Source organism: Solanum stenotomum, chromosome 1 (assembly GCF_019186545.1).
Source record: "Solanum stenotomum isolate F172 chromosome 1, ASM1918654v1, whole genome shotgun sequence".
Classification (NCBI taxonomy): Eukaryota; Viridiplantae; Streptophyta; class Magnoliopsida; order Solanales; family Solanaceae; genus Solanum; species Solanum stenotomum.
In genome coordinates, this window is record NC_064282.1 from 96,425,159 (window position 1) to 96,447,401 (window position 22,243).

General features: G+C 29.2%; 1 protein-coding gene across 1 annotated transcript; it reads left to right on the forward strand.

Moving 5' to 3' along the window:
- The first annotated feature begins 10,584 nt into the window (after nt 1-10,584).
- LOC125865358 (transcription repressor OFP15) lies at nt 10,585-11,722 on the forward strand. Its single transcript, XM_049545554.1, has one exon. The coding sequence runs from the start codon at nt 10,681-10,683 to the stop codon at nt 11,590-11,592; it is 912 nt and encodes a 303-aa protein (XP_049401511.1). The 5' UTR covers nt 10,585-10,680; the 3' UTR covers nt 11,593-11,722.
- Nucleotides 11,723-22,243: the final 10,521 nt, after the last annotated feature.

Consider the following 22,243-nt stretch of genomic DNA (forward strand, 5'->3'; position numbering starts at 1 on the left):
TCAGTAGACTATAACATACATGAAAAATATTTAAAATCTCGAATTCTAATTCTGTGATATCGAAATGCTAAGAAAAGAGAAGCCATTACTGAAAATGCAAGAAGGTACTAGTCATCAGCAGGACTGTAAGACCCATCCTAGCTAAGTTTGGGAGTCAGTTGAAAATTTTCGAAAAATCAATAGACTAACACATAAGAAAAATACTTAAAATTTTGAATTCTTATTATGTGATACAAAAATGATGAAAAAAGAGATATCATTAATAAGAATGCAATGAGTACTTGTCAAAAAATCAATAGACTAACGCATAAGAAAAATACTTAAAATCTTGAATTCTTATTATGTGATACAAAAACGATTTAAAAAGAGACGTCATTAATAAGAATGCAATGAGTACTTATCACCAAACTTGTGAGGCCCGATTGAGCCGTGTTCAAGGGCCAACAACGTCGATTGATTAATTTTCAAAATATTATAGACTAATATACACGAAAAATACTTAAAAAATTTTAATTCCTATTATGTGAAAGAAATGGTTAAATGGTTAAAAAAGAGATGTCCTAAATGCAAATGAAACGAGTACTAGTCACCAGGCTTGCGAGATCAAACCTGGCCAAATTTGCAGGATTAATGAATTTCAAAAGATTTACAAAAGAAGGTGTCAGAAATTCATAAAATTCATGTACTAACACACAACGAAAACGGAGAAAATCGTCCAAGAGTGGCCCATACATGCTAAAAAGTGGTGTGAATCATGTTGAGGCTATAGGTATTATTCTCCCTAGGTCATTGCGGGGGGACCTGTAAAGTTTTTGCAAAAAAAGTGTCTTAAATCCATATCACAATAATATTTAAGTACACACAGAAATATGAGAAAAAACGCTTAATTTTTGTTGAGTGACCCCTAAATGTCAACAAAATAACGTGAATCATAGTGAGAATATAGATATTGTTCCCTCAGGTCATTACATAGAGTCTTGTTATTTTTTTTTGCATAAAATGTAGCTGAAATTTGTGTTACCAAAAAATTCATGTATTAACACATGAAAAACTAAGAAAATCTCTTAATTTCTATTGAATTGCCCCAAAATGCTAAAAAAAAAGTGGTGTGAATGATGATGAGGATATAGGTGTTGTATCCCTAGATCATTAGAAAGGGTCATGTAAAGTTTCTGCAAATAAAAAAATGTCTGAAATTTGTATCACCAAAAAATTCATATACTAACACACTAAAAATTGAAAAAATCGCTTAATTTTTGTTGAGTGAATACTAAATGCTGAAAAAGTGGCATGACTCATGGTGAGACTATACGTATTGTTCCCCAGGTCATTACGAAGGATCATGTAAAGATTTTACAAAAAAGTGTCTGAAATTCATATCACCAAAAAATTCATGTTATAACACACACGAAGAAGTTAGAAAATCACAAAATTCATGTTGAGTGGCCTCTAAATGTTAAAAATATGGTGTAAAACAGTGAGACTATAAGTATTGTTACTCAAGGTCTTTATGGAGGGTCCTCTAAAGTTTTTGCAAAGTGTTTGAAATCTGTATCATCAAAACAATCATGTACTAACACATATGGAAAACTGAGAAAATCGCCTAAATTCTGTTGAGTGACCCTTAAATGCTAAAAAGGTGGCATGAATCATGGTGAGGCTATAGGTATGGTTCCCCTATTTCATTACCGAAGGTTCTATAAAGTTTTTTTTTTAAAAAAGAAAGTGTTTGAAAATTTTCATATCACCTAAAAATTATGTACTAACACACAAAAAACTTTAAAAAACGCCTAATTTGTGTTGAGTATCCCCTAAATGTTTAAAATTTGGTGTGAATCCTAGTGACGCTATAGGTATTGTTCCCCATGTATTTACAGAGGGTTTTATAAAGTTTTTACAAAACAAAATGCCCGGAATCTATATCACCAAAAATTTAATTCATGTTGAGTGACCCCTAGATGCTAAAAAGTGGCGTTAATCATGGTGATGGTATAGGTATTGTTCCCCCAGGTTATTACGGAGGGTCTTGTAAAGTTCTTACAAAACAAGTGCTCGAAAATCATATCATCAAAAATTTCATGTACTAACGCACACGAAAAACTTTAAAAATCACATAATTTCTGTTGAGTGGCCCCTAAATGCTAAAAAGTGGCATGAATCATGGTTAGGCTATGAAATTGTTTCCTGAGATCATTACAGAGGGTCCTGTAAAGTTTTTGCAAAAAAAAGTATCTGAAATACATAACATCAAAAAATTCATGTTATACACGGAAAATTGAGAAAAACATCTTAGTCCTTTTGAGTGGCCCCTAAATGCTAAAAAGTGATGTGTATAATGGTGATCGTAAAGGTATTGTTTCCCAAGTCATTATAGAAGGTCCTATAATGTTTTTGCAAAAAACAATGTCTAATGTCTATATCACAACACACATGAAAAATTGAGTAAATTGTGTAATTCTTTTGAGTGACCCCTAAAAATGTGGTGTGAATCATGGTGAGGCTATATGTATTGTTCCTTAGATCATTACAGAGGCTCATGTAAAGTTTTTTCCAAAAAAGCATCCGAAATTCATATTGCAAAAAAATTTATGTACTAACACACATGAAAAATTGAGAAAATCGCTTAATTCCTGTTGAGTGGCTAAATGCTAAAAAGGTGGTGTGAATCATGGTTAGGCTATAGGTATTATTTCCCGAGGTCATTACAGAGGGTCCTGTGAAATTTTTGCAATTTTTTTTTCCTGAAATTCATGTCACCAAAAAGTGCATGCATTAACACACAAAAAATAAATAAAAAATCGCCTAATTTATATTGAGTGGCCCATAAATGCTAAAAAAAAGTGGTGTGTATCATGATGAGGCTATATGTATTGTTCCTTAGATCATTACAGAGACTCATGTAAAGTTTTTTCCAAAAAAGTGTCTGAAATTTATATCACCAAAAAATTCATGTACTAGCACACATGAAAAAGTGAGAAAATCATCTAATTCCTGTTGAATTACCCTAAATGCTGAAAATGTAGTGTGAATCATGGTTAGGCTATAGATATTGTTCTCTGAGGTCATTATAAAGGGTCCTGTAAAGTTTTCGAATTTTTTTTTCTGAAATCCATATCACCAAATAGTTTAACACACAGAAAATAAAAAATAATTGCTTAATTTATGCTGAATGGCCCCAAAATTAGCGTGAATCATGATAAGGCTATTATTATTGTTCCCCTGGTGTATTACACAGGGTTCTGTAAAAAAATTGTAAAAAAAAGTGTATGAAATTCATATTACAAAATAATTCATGAAATAACACTAACGGAAAACAAAGAAAACCACATAATTCCTATTGACTGAACTTTAAATGCTAAAAAAAAGTGGTGTGAATCATGGTGAGGATATAATTATTATTCTCTAGGTCATTATGGAGGGTATTGTAAATTTTTTTGCAAAAGAGTGACTCCATATCACTAATAAAATCATGTGCAACACACATAAAACTGAGAAAATCGTCTTATTCTTGTTGAGTGGCCCCTAAATGTTAAAAATGTGGCGTGAATCATGGTGTGACTATAGATATTGTTCCCTCTAGTTATTATGGAGGATCCTATAAAGTTTTTTGTAAGAAAATGTCTGAAATTCATACATCAAAAAAATCATGTACTTATACACATGAAAAACTGAGAAAATCGTCTAATTTCTGTTGAGTGTCACCTAAATGCTAAGAAAATGGCGTGAATCGGGGTAAGGCTATATGTAAGTATTGTTTCATAAGGCCATTACTGAGGGTCCTGTAGCTATAGGTATTGTTCCATCAGGTCATTACGGAGGGTCCTGTAAAGTTATTGTAAAAAAAGTGTCCGAAATTTATATCACCAACAAATCCATGTAATAACACATACGAAAAATTGAGAAAATGATCTAATTCTTGTTGAATTGCCCCTAAATGCTAAAAAAGTAGCCTGAATCATAATAAAGTTATAGTTTAATTCCCCCCGGGTCATTACAGACGATTTTGTAAAGTTTTTTTTTTTTTTTTTCAAAAAAAAGTGCCCAAATTCATATCACAAAAAAAATTATGTACCAACACATACAACACTTAAAATCTTGAATTCCTATTATATGACAGATTAAACAATGAAAAATAAGATACCATCGTAAATGAATTAATATGTAACAACTTATGATGTAGCTTGCTTCCAATTTGGGAATCAAGATATCCTTATCGGTGCTGACTTGAATCTCGGGTGACGGAATGCCTTTAGACTTTTGACGCATAGAATTTTAGGATTATTTTGCTTTTGTTTAGTTGATGAAGATATATTTCCTAATGCCTTTATTATCTCTTTAAGCTTCCCTCTTCCCATGATAATCATCCCCATTATATATTTTCAAATTGTGCAAAATACCTTTAATCCAAATATTGTTTTTAAGCTTTCTGAATTTATATGTATTCATGCAAGTAATAAAAACAATTTCAGCCATAGTCAATCTCTAAATTAATCATAAAAAGAAACATGCAAAAGGTTCAAATTTGTCTCAATACTATATGAAGTGCCCCAATTTTGGCCCTTCATTAAGTTTTCAATTATTATATTTATAATATTTTTATCATTAGCAAATCATTTCATATTTATCCTCATCGTTAACGAAGCTCAATCTAGAGTCAAACTCCATATGTCCAAATTCTTTTATTTAGACTTACTAAACAAAACAAAAAAATATTATGTTAAGTAGGGATGTACATGATCGGATAGGCTTGAGATTTTCAAATATCAAGCCAAACTATTTGTGTTTAATTTTTAAATTTTTAAATTTATAAATCAAACCAAACTAATAAAACTCGGATTTTCTTCAAATTTTTAAACCTCAATTTTTTTCGAATTGGTTCAAATTTTCAATTCGATTTTGTACACCCATTGCTAAGTATATATATATATATGGATGGTCCCTCTCATGTCAATGTACCTTTAGGTGGCATGTGCAAGACACGTGATAGATGTGATGTTCAACCCCACCTCCCCACAACTTATACAACAATGTGCATATATACATACGATAAAAAATTATTTACACTCGATGTTTATATAAAAAAGAGAGAAAGTTATAAATAAATAGGTAAGAATGTTTGGTTTAGTGATAAAATTATAGGTGAAGATATAGTAGTGGAGTCAAGATTTTTATTAAGGGCGTAATAAATATGAAGAAGTAAACACACAAAACGTTAAAAGAGGTTCAATGTCTACTATACATACATATAAAATAATTTTAATCATGTATAAATAATGTAATTTTTTATCGTAGAGGATTCAGATGAACTCCTCGACTATACTTGACTTCATTCTATGTCATTTATTTATTAGATGTTTATACATACCGGATACAAGTAAAAATGTACTCTTATGGTGTTCTTGGTAAGGAAAATGAATTCATGATTTTTTTAAAATAATTAATTTTTTGGAACAGTAAATATTTTTTTAAAATTTATTTTTTGATGTTTAATAATCAAGCGAAAGATATTATTCTAAACATATTTGTATATGATTTAAAACAATACTAAGAAGTAGGATGAGGAGTTGGGGGATTGGGGTGACGGGAGTCGGAGTAGTCGAGAGTTATGTAAGATAAATTTGAAATGTCATTTATCGAACTTATTTTTAAAAATAGACAGAAGCTTTGTTTTATCCTCTCAATATATATTTCTCATTTTAAAATTTAAGTAGAGAATACATAAGAAACTTTAAGTTTATCTAAGTGTCAAACGAACTATTCCCTCCATTTAAATAATGTTTTTCATCAAATTGACGTTAGAACAATTGTGATTTATCTTTGTGTATAGTTTTTAATATCTAAATTTTAATTATAAAATATGGAGTTGATCTAATCTAATTTAACTTAAAAGATTAGTCAATTAACTTTTGAAAGACGAAACATGATACTCCTCCCGTTTCAAAATAACTAATTTTTTTAGTTGAGATACACTTCTTAAAAAAACCTACTCACTTCTAAAAAAAAAAATAAGAAGTGTATTACTATCTTATTCTTAATTATGGCCTTGAAGAAAAAAATGACTCTTTAATAATGTAAAACTCCATGTATTAAAATAAGAATAATTTTAAAGGAAACAAATTATTTCTTTTTGATTATAGTATAAAATACAACTTATTTTGAAATAAGGTGAAAAAATAAAAATATCGCGTATTTAAAAATGAAGAGAATAGTAACTAATACGGGTCGAAGGAGTAATAATTGATTCGAAAATTAGTTGAAAATATAAGAAAAGAATATTTTCTTTTATTCAATTAGTATATAATAAAGGGGTAAAAAGACAAATATACCTCCGAACTATCGTAAATGGTATGCATATATCATTCGTCATACTTTTGGGACATTGGTGCCCCTGCCGTCCAAAAGCTAGAGCATATATACCCTTTATACTAACAGACATACATGTGTCATAATCTTATCCACCAACCAGACATTAATTAAATATCGGATCGATGGATAAGATTGTGCCACGTGTCCCTATTTAGTCTTCCGTTAGAGTGAAGGGCATATATGCTCTAGTTTTTTGACGGCAGGGGCACCAATGTCCCAAAAGTATGACAGAGGGTATCTGCATACCATTTACAATAGTTCAAGGGTATATTTATCTTTTTTCCCTATAATAAATCATTTACTCCCTACCCTGGGACACAAATTTAATTATATCTGCAATTATAATTAAACGTCATTTTCATGGACTTATTAATACATACTTACTCCCTCCGTCCACAATTATTTGGCATGTATACTAAAAATAGATGTCCAAGATTAATTGTCAATTTAAATAATCAAGAAATAATTAGTCACCTTTTTCCAATTCTGCCCTTAATGATAGTGTAGTTCAATTGAAAAGTTATGTGGACTTTTGGTATTCTTGGTATAGTATGGTTATATTAGGCAAATTACACCTTGTATTAAATTTTCCTTGAGGGGTGTGCATGACCTTACCCTAACAAACAATTGTGGACGGAGGGAGTAATATTTTTCATCTATATATCATTAAATGGAGTCACCTACAAAATTTTGTGAGCCCAAAAGTCATATATTATCATTTAAAGTCTCTTCAATGTCTCAATCTCTTTTAACTCCCATTTTTTTCACTAGAAATGACATTCTGATGCATTAAATATTTATATTTATATATAATTCAGAAAATAATCGTACTTTAAAAAATGTGATGTACACAGTAATATAACCATTAGCAGTTATTTTTATAACTCAAATTCATGACTTATAAATTGCGTGATGATAACTTTATTAATGACTCAATCACCCAAAAGCCCCATCTTAAGATAATAAAAACATGACTTAATTGTTGAATAAATTAAGAAGAATAAAAAAATCAGTCAAAGAAATAAAATTGATAACATTGAAGTGAATTGTTAGGTGATGCTATTATTTTTTAGTTTAAGTTTTATATATATATATATATATATATCTTTTAAACCTTGCAATATAGTTACTTGGGATAAGGATCTGAAACATACCTCAACTTTGGTCGGATTTGCTATTGCAATACTAAACTTTCATGAGGACCTACTACCTCCCTAGACTATTTAATACCGTATTTTAAACATATATATTTGCCCACGTGGACATAAAAAATAATACAAAATTTTAAATAGTAATGTGTCCACGTGGGCACATATATACCTTTAAAATACACTATTGAATAGTTCAGGGGGTAAAAAATACGGTATTAAATAGTCTAGGAAGGTCATAGGTTCTCATGAAAGTTTAGTATCGCAACAACAAATTCGACCAAAGTTGGGATATTTTTCAGACCCTTATCCCTATTTACTTTGAAAAAAGGGGGAAAATGTAGTGATATTAGTATATTGCCTCCATAGAGAGGGATAAATAGAGAGGAAAATCTTTAATTCTTTTAAACCTTGCAATAATTACTTGGTATATTGTTGTTATATATGACCCAAATTCATTTTCATTTACAAGATTTAAATTCGAGATTTTTAATGAAAAATAAATAAATTAATCTATTCAATGATACTCTTTGATAGTTGGAAGGATTGTTTAGAATAACTACAAAAATGAAAACAATAGAGGCAAAAATGTAAAAGACAGAGAAAGTGACGATGTTATTTGATTGCATCCGCTTGTTTGATCTTTAATCGGTCGTTTAGCTATCCCCTAAGCCTCTATAAATTGCATTATAGTATGCTTACCTCAACATAAAATGTCTAGCGCATGATAAGATGGATGACGAAAGCCCATATGTATCAATTCGTCATTTAAAAAAAATATGGGTCGATCTATGAGACTATATGATGATGGTATGATGTATTCAATTTCAAACTTGAAAGAAATATATATATATATATATATAAAAGTACAATTTGAAGTTTGAAAAAAAAATACATTTTAAGAATATTTCCATTTTTCAAGTTTTACTTGTAAAATTTGAACCGTAATTTTATGTTAAACATAAACTTTAATTTTTAAATATCTATTTCAATTTTAATTATACAATTTCTTTTTCAAATCTCAACCATGGCCAAACATCTAAAGCCCTAAACCTAACTCCCTCCTTTTTTTCTATTGCAATTAAGGCTTTAAATCTGATGTATTAATTTTATTATTTTCATTCGATATTCGGTATATATATATATATATATATATATATATATTGAAATTTGATTAAATTTGAATTTGACTATTGTAGGGTTCATCTTTTGACGCAATGCTCCCAATAATTTTTTTATTCATTATATTACTATATTGAATTTAAATCAGATTTCATATCAATAACGCTAATTTACCAAGAATACGCAAGAAAAGCACTTCAAATTGCTCATTCATCATCAGAGATGACTTCCTGATTCAAATCCAAAGCACTTCAAATTGTTCATTAATCATCAAAAATTGTTTCATACCTCAACTTTGAAACATCTAATTATGAATAAACTGATTCTTTAACATCTCATTACCATCTACGTTAGTTGCATTTGATGAAAATATTAAATAGCAGTACCACTATATTATTTAATTATACAATTACTAGATGGGACCTTCTGATTTTTTCTGAACTAGTATTTAATTCACTTACTTATAAAATAGTATAACGTATATATTACATATAAATAAATGTAGTATACCCCACCAACCCCCTTTCTTTTCATGGGCCAACTTCTTTAGAATCATATGTTTTGAACAACAAACTGTCCACATTGCATTAATTGCCTTCCACAATTAACAAAATTTTAATTTTATATTCACTTATTCACAACCAACAATCACAACATGAGCAACGACGGAATTAGAAATTTAATAATATATATATAAATTTCTTCAAATTAAATATATATTCATAATAACTAGTATTTAATTTATGCATATTATGTAATTTTTCAATAAAGAATATACACTGAATCATTCTTCGCCTAAAGATGACTCCACTCATAAGTATGACAAACTAATAAATTTAAAATTTAAAAAATATTAATTTTAAATTAATTTATAATAATATTAACAATTAAATTTAAAATCAAATAATTATAGATATTAATGAATTTCTCAATATATATATAAAATTTGATCAAAGTTATTAAGTTTTTTATTAACCCACAGATTACGTGATACATTTGTGGTGAAAAAAATAAATGTATTCGATGTTTATATCAAACAAATGATAGCATAATATGTGTGTTTTGTATACTCTCTTTGCTTCTTAATCACAATAATTAAAATATTAATATTTTAGTTTAATATAAATATTTAATGTAGGTAAATTTTTTTATATGATTGATCGTCACAACTCAATACATATCTAAAAGAAGAAAAAACAAAACCCCACAAAATAAAAAATATATATTTTTAAAGGTCTCATAAATTTTTACTCACCATCAAACCAACTATTCAAATTTGAAGAGTTAGTTCTCTCCTCTCATTATTTTCATTTCATTCAAACAAAAAGAAAAGAAAAAGAAAAACATGAAACTCTCTTGTCCCCTCAAGACCTCATCACAATAATTAATGGCGGAGCTAAAATTTTAATTAAAAAATATCAAAATATAAATAAGTAAAATCACGTAAAAGTCAAAGAATAACAATATTCAATATATATACATTAAAATTTATTTTTTCTGACTATACAATGTAAGTTTTCAACGTATATGTTATTCCGCCACTAACAGTGACAACCTCCTCCCCTATTTTTTCATTGGCGTTACTTCTTTTAATTGAATTTAAATTATATACACTAATAATAACAAAAAAAATTATGTAATAACAAGGTTAGTGAATATTTTCATTAAACTACATACCAATTATTATTTACTAAACAATTTATTTATAAAAAATAATCTAATTATATAATATATTTTTCATCGTCAATACATAAAATTTAAATACCACGATAAACTACCTAGCATTAATTTCACTCACAACTATTCACAACCAACAATACTCCACATCCCAACATAGCTAGAAGAAGAAAAAACCAAACACCACCACCCCCCAACCCCAACCCCAACCCTAACTCCAACCAAATAAAATAAAATAAAAATAAAAGATCTCATAAATTTTTACCCACCATCACACCAACTATTCAAATTTCAAGAGTTAGTTCTCTCCTCTCATTATTTTTCATTTCATTCAAACAAAACAAAACAAAAACAAAAAAGGTCAAATATGAAACTCTCTTCTCTCTTCAAGAACTCATCACAAAATTCCTCTTCTTCTACTCCTACTTGTACTTCTCCTTCCCCATGGCCATGGTCATTACCAACTTGTGGAAAACCAAAAACACTTTCATTTAGATTAGAAAAGAATCAACACAACATTTACAACTCCACTTATCATCTTGATGATATTAATGACACAACAAGTTATAGTTTTGATGACTTTTTTAGTGAAATTGATGAAACAAGTTCTTCCTCTACTACAACTATCAATGGTCAAGATTGTATAGAGAAAGTGATTAAAGGGTTGAGATTAGAGAAAGAGAGGTTATTTTTTGAGCCAGAAGAAACAAGTTCAATTCTTGATTTTCAAGAAAACAAGAATATTAGTATTACTAGTACTAATATTAATGTTGTTGATGAAGGTAATATTATTAGTTTTATTCCAATGGGATTGGATTCAAATGATCCTTTTGTTGATTTTAGAAAATCAATGGAGGAAATGGTGGAAGCATATGAGATTAAAGATTGGGAAAATCTTGAAGAGTTGTTGACTTGTTATTTGAAGGTCAATTGCAAAAGTAACCATGGTTATATTGTTGGTGCTTTTGTTGATTTATTAGTCAATCTTGCAACTTTTAGTGACAACAACAATAATAATATTAATGTTGGTGTTGGCGTTGGTGCTGGTGTTGGTGTTGGTGTTGATGAGTCTACGATAATAATGACAACTATTGATGAAGAACAACAATGTTTATCATCTTCAACAACAACAACAACAACAACAAGTCATTCTTTCACATCTCCATTGTCATTTTGTTCTTATTCTTGTTCTACTAGTTCATCTATTACTAGTACTAGTGCTTGTTTGTCTTTGTTGTTAGAAGAAGATGAGGTTATTCAAAGAAAAAAACAATGTTAATAGCATTGTTTTATTATCTTTTGATTTTTTATTTTGGAACAAAGAAATTAGAAAAAAAATGCAAAATGTATATGTATACTAGTGGAGTAGTAGTTCTATTTTTTTTTTTGCTTCTATAAAAGTTGTTGTTGACTCACTTTTAATGTTTTTGATCTCTTTTTAGTAGTAGTAGTAGTAATTTTTGTTATTTCTTCTTGTTGGTGTAGTAAGCAAGTGCACTAAATTAATTGTAGTGTTATATTTATATTAAATATTATTGCATAAATGTGTTTTTTTTTAAAATTTTATATCTGAGGTTTGATTTCTGCTTTGGGGCCTGATTAATACGGGCGTTTGAAGTCTTATTTTAAGAGTAAAACATTTTTTTTTTTAAAATGACTCTATAAGGTTTGAATTAGATACTTTTAATTAATTAAGGATAAATGCATATTTATCTATTTCACCATATTATATTATGGAATACAATCGAAAGAATACTCACTAAATTCAAAACTTATGAAGTAGGAGAATAGAGCTAGCGAACGGTCGATAAACGACTTTGATCTTTAGTTCAACTACTAACAAGGGGGTTAGAATTTGACAAATCAAGATGAAAACCTCTGAATTTAATTCACATATATCCAAAATATATTTTGTGTATACATTACGTTTTTTCAAATTTCATTTTGTGGAATTATTCTGAATATATCATTGAATGGCTTCTTTTTTTTACCAAATTTGTAACAAAATTGTTCTATTAAATGCAGAGCTGAAATTGAAATAAACGTTGGTTGGGTAAATTTAATATTTGAGGACTAAAGAGTTATCCAATGGTACAATAGACAACTGTACACTTATTTTATGAGTGTCGCACAATTATAAATAGCCCAAATGCTATAAACACTATTCAATGACAAAGCACACACAATAACACAAATTAGGCAAAAAAAATTACCGTGTATCGAATATTTATGTCAAATCAATAAATACTTAATGTCTCTTTGATATTCTAATTTGTTTAAATTGTTGAATCATAAATTAATATTTTATATATATTCAATACATTTCTTAAGTCAAATATTGAGTTAAATTTAACCAAAGTTACTAGTTTCGCTTTTACATATTCGTGGTTATTGTATTTTTACTTCATTAAATCACTTAAGCACGACAAGATGAATTATTTTGATGGAAATACTTTGTGTGGATAAGTATTTACCTTGATATTGTAAACATGTTGTACGCCTTTACTAGATAACCTAACTTATTTTTTTAACTCACTTTGTTTCAATTTGTTTGTTTGGTTTTGATTTGATACGGAGTTCAAAAATTAAGAATATTTTTAAATTTTGTGATCTTAAATTAAAAACATAGAATCCAGAATGTATCAAAATATATTTTAATCTTGTTATCTTAAACAAGTCAGGTGAAAAGCTAAAACTAAATAATTGTCTAAAAAGAAAAATAATACAAATAAATCGAAACGTCGCACGTAGGTTACTAGTCTTTCTATTTATGAACGATTATCAATAATTATATTTTAGATAATCTCATCGTGTATAAAAGCTAGACCCCATTTGGATTGACTTATTTTACGAGTTTTTAAACAATTTTGTATTGTTTGAATAAAAATAATATAATATAATATGACCAGATTTTGCAGAAATTTGAAGTTTACAACACATACATTAACTGCTGATTAAATAATGAAAGCCCAGATTTTTTAAAAAATTGGAAAGTCATTATCTTGATAGTTACAATACTACTGGGCCTGATTTTTTTGGAGTGGTCCTTTTTTCTGCAAAAAAATTATCATTAACATAAACCTAAATTTGTGAGAAAAAAGTCACTTTTTTTTATGTCCTTATATGGTGATTGGATTTGATTTCTCAAAGTTACAAAAATAGTAATCAATATCGTTGGCCTCTATGGTAGAATCAATCGAGGGACTTGAGAAGCGATGATTCATTTTATTATAGATGTCAGACGTTTAAGTTTTTTATATTGAAGAAATTTCTTGAAGATTTTCGATCAATTTAAATGGGCACATTATATAACTTTGAAATTCTTGAGAGTATGATTCTTTCTACAAACTCATACATCACATGCATCACAATATTGTGTTGCAATATCGTGATGCGTGTTTTACCATTTTGAATGTTCGATGTAGCCACTTGTGTGATATTTTTATTTTAATGATCTAAACTTAACATGCGATCGAAGAATATGATTTGGAATATTTTAAATAATATTTGAAATTGTAAAATACCCTTTTTCTATTTGAACTTTGAATTATACTCTTTTTTTTTTTACTTTCAAAATACAATGAAATCATGTCTAATTAGTCTTTGGTTAAACTAATTCAAATTTTCAGAAACTGGTACAAAATCAAGATTTTCACTAAAAAAGATTTAAAATATAAATAAATAAATACAAACAAAAAAAAGTAATAGAGGGAATTCAGTAATTATCATCTACCATATATATAAACCTCATTAATAACTATGTCTCAATTACAAAATAAGTCAGAATCAGCTATATAAAACCCTTTTATACCCCCTATATCCGACCCTCCTCTCCCCTCCCGGGGGCAAGGACGGGGAGGGGTGGGGGGGGGGGGGGGGGGTTGAATAATGAAAAACAAGATGTTGGAGGGAAATTTTTGTTTTGTTTTAGGGTAGGGTTACCTTATCACTTCAATCCTCACTGGCTAAATGGATTTGTTTTTGGAGTAGAAAAGAATGGAGAAAGAAACAAGAAAGCTTATGGGATTGAAAGGAAGAATGTCACTGCCACAAGATTAAACTCCATGTGTTCTTGTGGTCCTTATATTATATACCATATATACTTCTCTAAATTCTTATTTATCATACCATGACACTAGTTCCATTTGAGCACCTATTACATGACCTATCATAAATTTTGGTGTAAGACTGCTCCACTCTTAATCAGAAGTTTTGAGTTTGAGTTGTGGCTATGGAAAAAATTCTAATAGGAGCGCCAACTCTGAATGACCCTAGAAGTGCACGATCCGAATTTAATCGAGGCTTTGAACAAACTACCTATTACATGTGCATTTGTTCAGTTGGTAGATTCAGAATTTTTATTAAGGAAGTTTGAAATATAAAAAAAGTACACGATCCGAACCGTCGTTATTTAGGAGAAATAAAAATTTGGGAAAATCTGGGCCATTGTTCTGCCAGAATGGGTGTGTTGCCGCTAGGGCGGCAACGCCCTAGCGGGGTAAGCTGGCGCCAGGGCGGGATAGGCGAGGCAAAACGTAAATTACGAGAAATTATATTTTCTCCATCTTTCTAAAATACCTAAATAAGTCTTAAAACACCTTAAAAACCTCAGAAAAGCTGCTCTAAGCTTGGGAAGGAAGGAGAAGGAGATTTCTAGCGTGAGGATGGTGATATCTTGTGGATTCTTGGCCAAATTCACCGTCACGAAGCCCAGAAAACCGGAATCGAGGTCAAGAACTCTGTGCAACTACTTGGCGCCCAGGTAGGCTACGTTTTATGAATTGAGTAGTGATAAATATGTGCTTACTACGTAATATATGTAAATCAATGGTAGGGTTTATGTGTAGACCTTCGTGCACCGAGTGAATTCCATGGATAATTTCTAGAAATCAAAGTAATTGGGCTTATGTCTTGAGAAGAGAAATTGATGACTTGTTAGGGCTTCTAGAATTGCTATCTCGGATAGAATTGTTTCAAGAATAAGGATATGAAATCATAAATGGAACTAGAATTATGAATACATGCTAGATCATAAATTGGAGTGATTGAATTGAGGATTTATGATGAATTGTGATTAAACCCTAAAAAGAGGCCTTAGATGATGAGCTAGGGCTAAGTATGGTCAAACTAATGCATCTGTGATAGGGTTTGAGGAGTAATTCTTAGGTGATGGTGGTGATTATATGATTGTGTGATGTATGTTTGTTCTTGTTTCATTATGATATATGTATTTATATGAATGATGCATTGTTGATCACACTTGTTGTAAATGAGATGAACGAATTATAATTTCCATAAATTCATAAATTAAATGTATGATCTCGAGGATATACTTGTGTTTGTGATTGTGGTGTGTTGAATGGACAGTAGCCGCGTTTCGGCATAACTAACTTGGATCGGTTGCCACGTTCCAGCATAACTAACTTGGATCCGTTGCCACGTTTTGGCATAACTATGAGATCGGTTGCCACGTTCCGACATACTAACTGGGATTAGTTGCCACGTTTCGGCATGGTAACTGTTTGGGCTTGGGTTCTATGAGAGGACCAATAATGTGGTATAATTGTGTGACCTGAGAAACGTGAGGTTGTTTGTAACTGTTGTTGATGTTGTATATGCTCGATATGCGCTTGTGAGTATATGGTTGTATTAACTTATATATGTTGCATTTAATAGGTATATGTTGTGACGGTTCATATTTGATTGTTCGTTTGTTGTAAGGGCGGGAAGTAGAGGCAGCGTGTGTGAGGAATATGCTTAGGTGGATTTCACCTTGGGGAAAAAGTTTGAGTTTAGTGGGAAGAAAGCTGGATTTAATGAGCTATGTGACCATGGTTGGTTAGTGTGACGAGGAAGTAAGGGTATGACGTGAGTTGTTAGTTGGAATGTTTGTAGTCGTAATTGGAAATGTTTTCTACGTGTTAGAATGGTTAGGCTACGATCAAGTACCTAGTAAGTAGGTTGACTAGAAGGTGGTTAATTGTTAGAGTGCTAGTGTAATTTGGAGGTATTTTAAGAGAGGGTAAAGGTGAAGAAGCGAGTGGTTTAATTCATGATCTTACTAGTTGGTTTCTTATGTTATGTGGTGAGCGTCGGGTTGACCGATGATGCCTATCACTACGCGTGTTTTGTACTGATACTACTCTTGCTATGCCTTTTTGACATAGTCTGGATGCAGGTTGGTGATGTTTCCTTAGGCGAAGACGGTGAGATTCTCCAACAACTTCTATCCTTCCTTCCGCGTGGTAGGAGCAGTATCTTTTAATTATCTTGTTCAGTTGTACTCTTAGTAGCTCTTATACCTGTTTAGACTAGATCCATGGGAGTTGTTAAATTACTTTACAAGTTTTAACTAAAAGTGTGTCTAAAGATATTATTTATAAAATATTAACTATTGTAAGTATATCTGTTTTCTTTAATTTTTCCGCATGTTTGACTATTGGGATATGAGGGTTATCTTACTTAGGTGTTAGAGTGGGTGCCCGCACGGCCCGGTGAGTTGGATCGTGACATTCAGTCTTTTAATATATAGGTTCAAGTACGCAATTCTACTACAGCTCATTTGATATATCTGAATTAGAAAATTTATTATTTATATTTATTTATCACTTTACATATACATATAAAAGTAATATATCAAAGTCAATACTACTAAATTTGAATAAATCCATAAACTACCTTCTACATTCAATTGCTCGAAAATAATAACTTTTTTTATAATCTATCGCTAAATAGAATTAACCACGAATTTTGGTATATATATATTTTTTATTTCCTTGATAAAAGTATGTGGTTGTCTTCAACATTTAAATGTTGATTGGCCAATAATGAAAAACCAAATTAATTCAGAATAAGAAAGGAATAGAAGAGTGAATAATAAATAATATATTTTACACGATTTTTCATAAATAAAAATCTAGAAAGGACCACAAAACCTACAAATTTTTTTGGAAACAACTTACCATAATATACTCCACTATTTATGTTCTCTCTCCCAAAAATCGAGTACTTTATTTAGCATTATAAAAATAAATAATAATAAATAAAGAAAATACCAAAAATTAATTATTGTCAACTATCCAACTTAACGTTACAAAAAAAATTAAACTATATTATATATACTTAAATAAAGTATATTATTGCTAATATAATTAAATGATGGCCTTAATCTCAGAGCCAAGATTCTTTCTCTGAGTGGCGAACCTTCTAATTAAACCTTGTGCTATAAACCATTTTTTATATGGTAGTTTCACGTTAATTAATGATAAATAAACGTTGAGTCTAACTCAATTCTAAAAATTATCTGAATCATATTAGTTAAGTCGAGGACTTCATCCATCAATGATGTATCATACATTCTTCATCCCCCCCCCCCTTCCGCACATTCGAACACAGTGTTGTCCCAGGGCATTGTGTGCACATTCAGACGTTGTTTGATTTCAGTTCGTAATATCGAATGATCTGATTCTGATATCATGATAAATGGATTTTGAATCTGACTCAACCACAAAAGTTAGTTCAAAGAGGAGGATCTGGCTCTGACTCTGACTCTTTAACTCTGTGACATTAAGGGCATAGTTCATTTAGAGAATTTTCTCTCAGCTAAAACGACTATTAAGATAAAACGAAAAGAATAAATAATTAATGCTAAGTTAAATTATATATATGACATATTGATTTCATTTTAATTTTATCCAAATTATTTGTGGGGTTTCATAGAAGCATTTCTACATAAGCTATGCAGTATGTTTTTGTCTTATTTCAAGACAAGATATATCAATCTTTGTCTTTGCTTGTATTGTTATTCGAGAAAATTAATTAATTTTGTGGCTGTAAAAAATAAGTACAATCTATATATCTAATTATAAACCTAGATAGTTTTTAAATTTTGTGGAAAAAAAATATTTGATTAATTTGATATATTGGATAAAATATTATGGTATATAAAATTTGAATCGTGCATAGATAATTTTGGTATAATTTAGTTATCAATTAGGAATTTTTGGGTTAAATTAAGATTATTTTAGGATTACAATCTTGAAATTATAACCGAGATAAATAATCGCAACCAAACACTAAACAAATCAAATCCAAAGGTATTATTTTGTACTTAGCTAATATAATATAGAATAACACTAAAGTATATTAATTAATACACGAAATAAAACATCAAAAAATAAATTACTTATTTTGATAAAGAAATAGATCTCCAATCTAGCTCAATTTCTAAAGTAATCCTGATTCCTGGCAAGTTTAAGATTAAACATGTAGAGTATTGACTTGAAAATAATGAACTAGAATGAGTCAGGTTTTGATACCATGATAAAAGAGATACAGTAAAACCTCTCTAAATTAATATAGACAGAATCATGAAATATTATTATTTTATAGAGGTATTATTTAATCGATAAATTAATATTTATTAATTTAAAGAATGTTTCGACACTGAAAAATTGTTCAGGGATGAAATCTCAAAGAATTTGAAAGACCCCACTTGTGAAACAATCATTCATGAACTTGTGCTCATGATTAATGAGCTCGGTTACTGCAATAAAATGGATGTTTATAACCTATAGGATGGGTGAAAATTATACATGTTCAGAGGTCCAGAGCTCAGAACAAATTGTGGATATCATTGGAAAAACAATGTTGATGATAAAGTTGAAGATGATACTTATACATTTGGAACCAGTTACGCGTAAGGAAACACTTGCATTTAGAACTCTTCACAATTTTATGGTGCAATTAGAAAAGACAACACCAAAACTTTTAAACGCAGTAAGAAAAGTTAGAGATGAGCTTCAACTTGATTTAATTTTAACAAAAAACAGAACATAATAGAATCATATTCACTAAATTTCTTAGATATATTCTTACTTTTAAAGAATTAATAATTTATAATATTAATGGGACCATATATTTATATAGAGGTCTTCTGATAATATATTATCTTATCGAAATGAGTGATTTTTTCCATTGGCCCAAGTCGGGACCGGAAGAAATTATTATTTTAGAGAAATTATTAATTATCGAGTATTAATTTAGTGAGATTTTACTGTAAATCGATATTAAACTTAACTTAATCTCAAAAGCTATCCTACAAACTATGTGAGACTCCAACATATTTATCTTCTGTTTTTATTATCATTAATGCTTTTAAATTTATTAAATTTAAAAATAAACTCACATTTTAAATTTCACCTTTTATATTATATTTTAGTATTAAAAAACAAACACTACTATTTTTCGTTATAATTCTTACATTATTAATCTCTATATTAATATAAACTCTATACTATAAATATTCCTATATTTTGTTAACCTGCCCATATTTTAGTGATTGGTTGCGTGATATTTTATATGAGTAAATTTTGAATTTCAACCTATATTTAACCTAAAAAAAATATATGGATAACAAGCATGCAGAGATTTCGAACCTGAGAAAAAACAAACCATAATTTGATTAAAATTTAAAAGTTAAAACCATTAAAAATAGATAATTTGAATGTTGATCCCAGAAAATGAACAAATCAATGGCCCTTTAATCTGCAGGCTGTAAGCTGTCAATAAACAGGAAATAATTAATTTTTATTATTTAAACTTTCGAGGTCATCTTCTCTGTTAATTAATGACCATTAATGAAAGTTTCATTTCCAAGAACAATTAAAAATTCATTATAATGACCAAATACAAATGGTACAGAAGTTGGTACCCCTCATTTTAATTTTTAATTTGAAAATTTTATTTTGAGTTTATGATTTGTTGTATGGGCTAAAGCCCAAAAATATTTGTCATTCTTATATTCAAATTTTGTATGGATTTAAATGTAGACCTCATAATATATTATGGACCCAATTAGTGGTACATTACTTCATAGATTGATGGTCAAATTCAAAAAGTCCATTTTCTAATGTATATTGCTTTGATTACACTTTTTTTAGTCGATCTATCAAAAATAATATTTTTGCCTCACAAAGGTAGAAGTAAGGGTTGTGCCTATTTGATTGTTTTCAGATCCACTTGTGAGATTTTACTAGATATATATTATTGTGGAAGATTATCCCATAATTCTTTGTAAAAGCTCTTTTTAATTTTGTATTGTGCCATTTAAAATACATTAATCATCGATTATATGTTATATTCTTCGTTGGACCTTGTTATCATGTCGAAAGGGTCGTTAGAGCAATTGTTTTGGGCCTTTCACAATTATTGATATATTTGATCAGAGCGAGGAAGATGTTCTTTAAAATAGATCATTCTATATAAAAAGAATCATTTATTTCTTTTATTTCCAACCACCTTTAATACTAGTTTTAAAACTATTACTTCCCGTATTTTAATTTGTTTATCTATTTTTCTTTTTAATCTGTTTAAAAAATATCTCTTTCATTTCTTAGCAACTTCTTAATTCCAACTTTATGACATGTTTAAGACCGCATAACTAAAGAACACTACATGTTTAAGACCACGAGATTAAAGAACACTTCAGTACATTCGACATATCTTTAATTTAAGAACAGAAAATTTAAAAGTCTTTTTTACTTTCTTAAACAATCACGTCAAGACAAAATCAAACAAACAAATTGAATGTTAATCCCTCAGTTCCAATATATGTGACACACTTTCTTTTACCGCCAGTCCCAAAAATGACAAAAAAAAATGACATAATTTTATATTTAGTAACAATTTAATCTCAAAATATCCATTTTACCCTTATTGAGCCAATTTATAACCATACATTTTTATGACTTATTTTATACCACGGATTTTTTTAAAAAAAAAAACATATTTAATCCCGTGCTCAGTCTAATTATATCATATAAATTGAAATGGAGAGATCTTTATTTTAAAGGATTACAAAAAAATCTTGACAATGGGATCCCCATGACATGATTTCTAGGAAGATAACTTGCAAACAAGGACTTTAATAACTTGTTTTGGGAATTTGCAAGGAAAGAGACTTATGAATCTGAATCTGAGATATATGAACTGTCAAAATAATGCTATAAGTTTTCCTATATTGAGTGTCAACTTATCTATGAGATTTTGCATTCAATGCTAATGCAATCAAGGAATCCACCAATAACTTGTGACCACATGACTAGGGTGTTGTTAATTAATTTCTATCCCTTTGGGTTGGGGGTGAGGTAGTCGGACGATAGCAGATTCAAAATTTAAAATTTATGAATTCGAAATGTCACTGTATCCATCGAGACTTTTTGGTCGGGGTGGAGGAATTAAGATAAAATAGAGACGATGTTAAATTTTGAAATTTATGAGTTCAAATGTTTTGCCCTAAATGCACCCGTTGAGTCAAAGAAAATCGATGACATTTTCTAAAAAAAAAAAAATAGTACTCCTTTCGTCCCATTAGAATCATATCAGAAACTATATGGTATGAAAACGCTTTTAGCTAGTCGCTTTAATTGATTAATCGTAATAATTTGTAAATATATTCAATATATCTAACAAGTATCTTATTTGTATATATACTGATTATGCATGAATTTTCTTATTGATTAAAGATTATATACAAGAAAAATACAAATTTGTCATGAAATATTTATGAAAGACAAATTCATCACAAAATTCTAATGTTTACAAACTTTGTGAGGAATTTATGGAAAATTTTAATATATTATTCCATGGAAAAAGTTTTTTTTTTTCTTTACCAGATGACTATTTTATATTATTCCATGGCAAAAGTTTCAAATAAAAAAGTAGTTAATATTGCAAATCAAAACTTTACATCTCATTGGGCAAAATAATAGTTTATACCCCCACTTTCCTCTAAACCAAATATAATAATCCTTTTTTTATTATTATTATTTTCTTTTTTATATATGGGACTTACATTTTTATCAAATCTTTAATATTGGATAAGAACTCAATTGCTCCAACTATTAACTATCATTTTCATTTGTCAAATC

What these genes read in the sequence shown, in the direction of transcription:
- LOC125865358 (XM_049545554.1), top strand. Translation starts at nt 10,681, where the DNA reads ATGAAACTCTCTTCTCTCTTCAAGAACTCATCACAAAATTCCTCTTCT.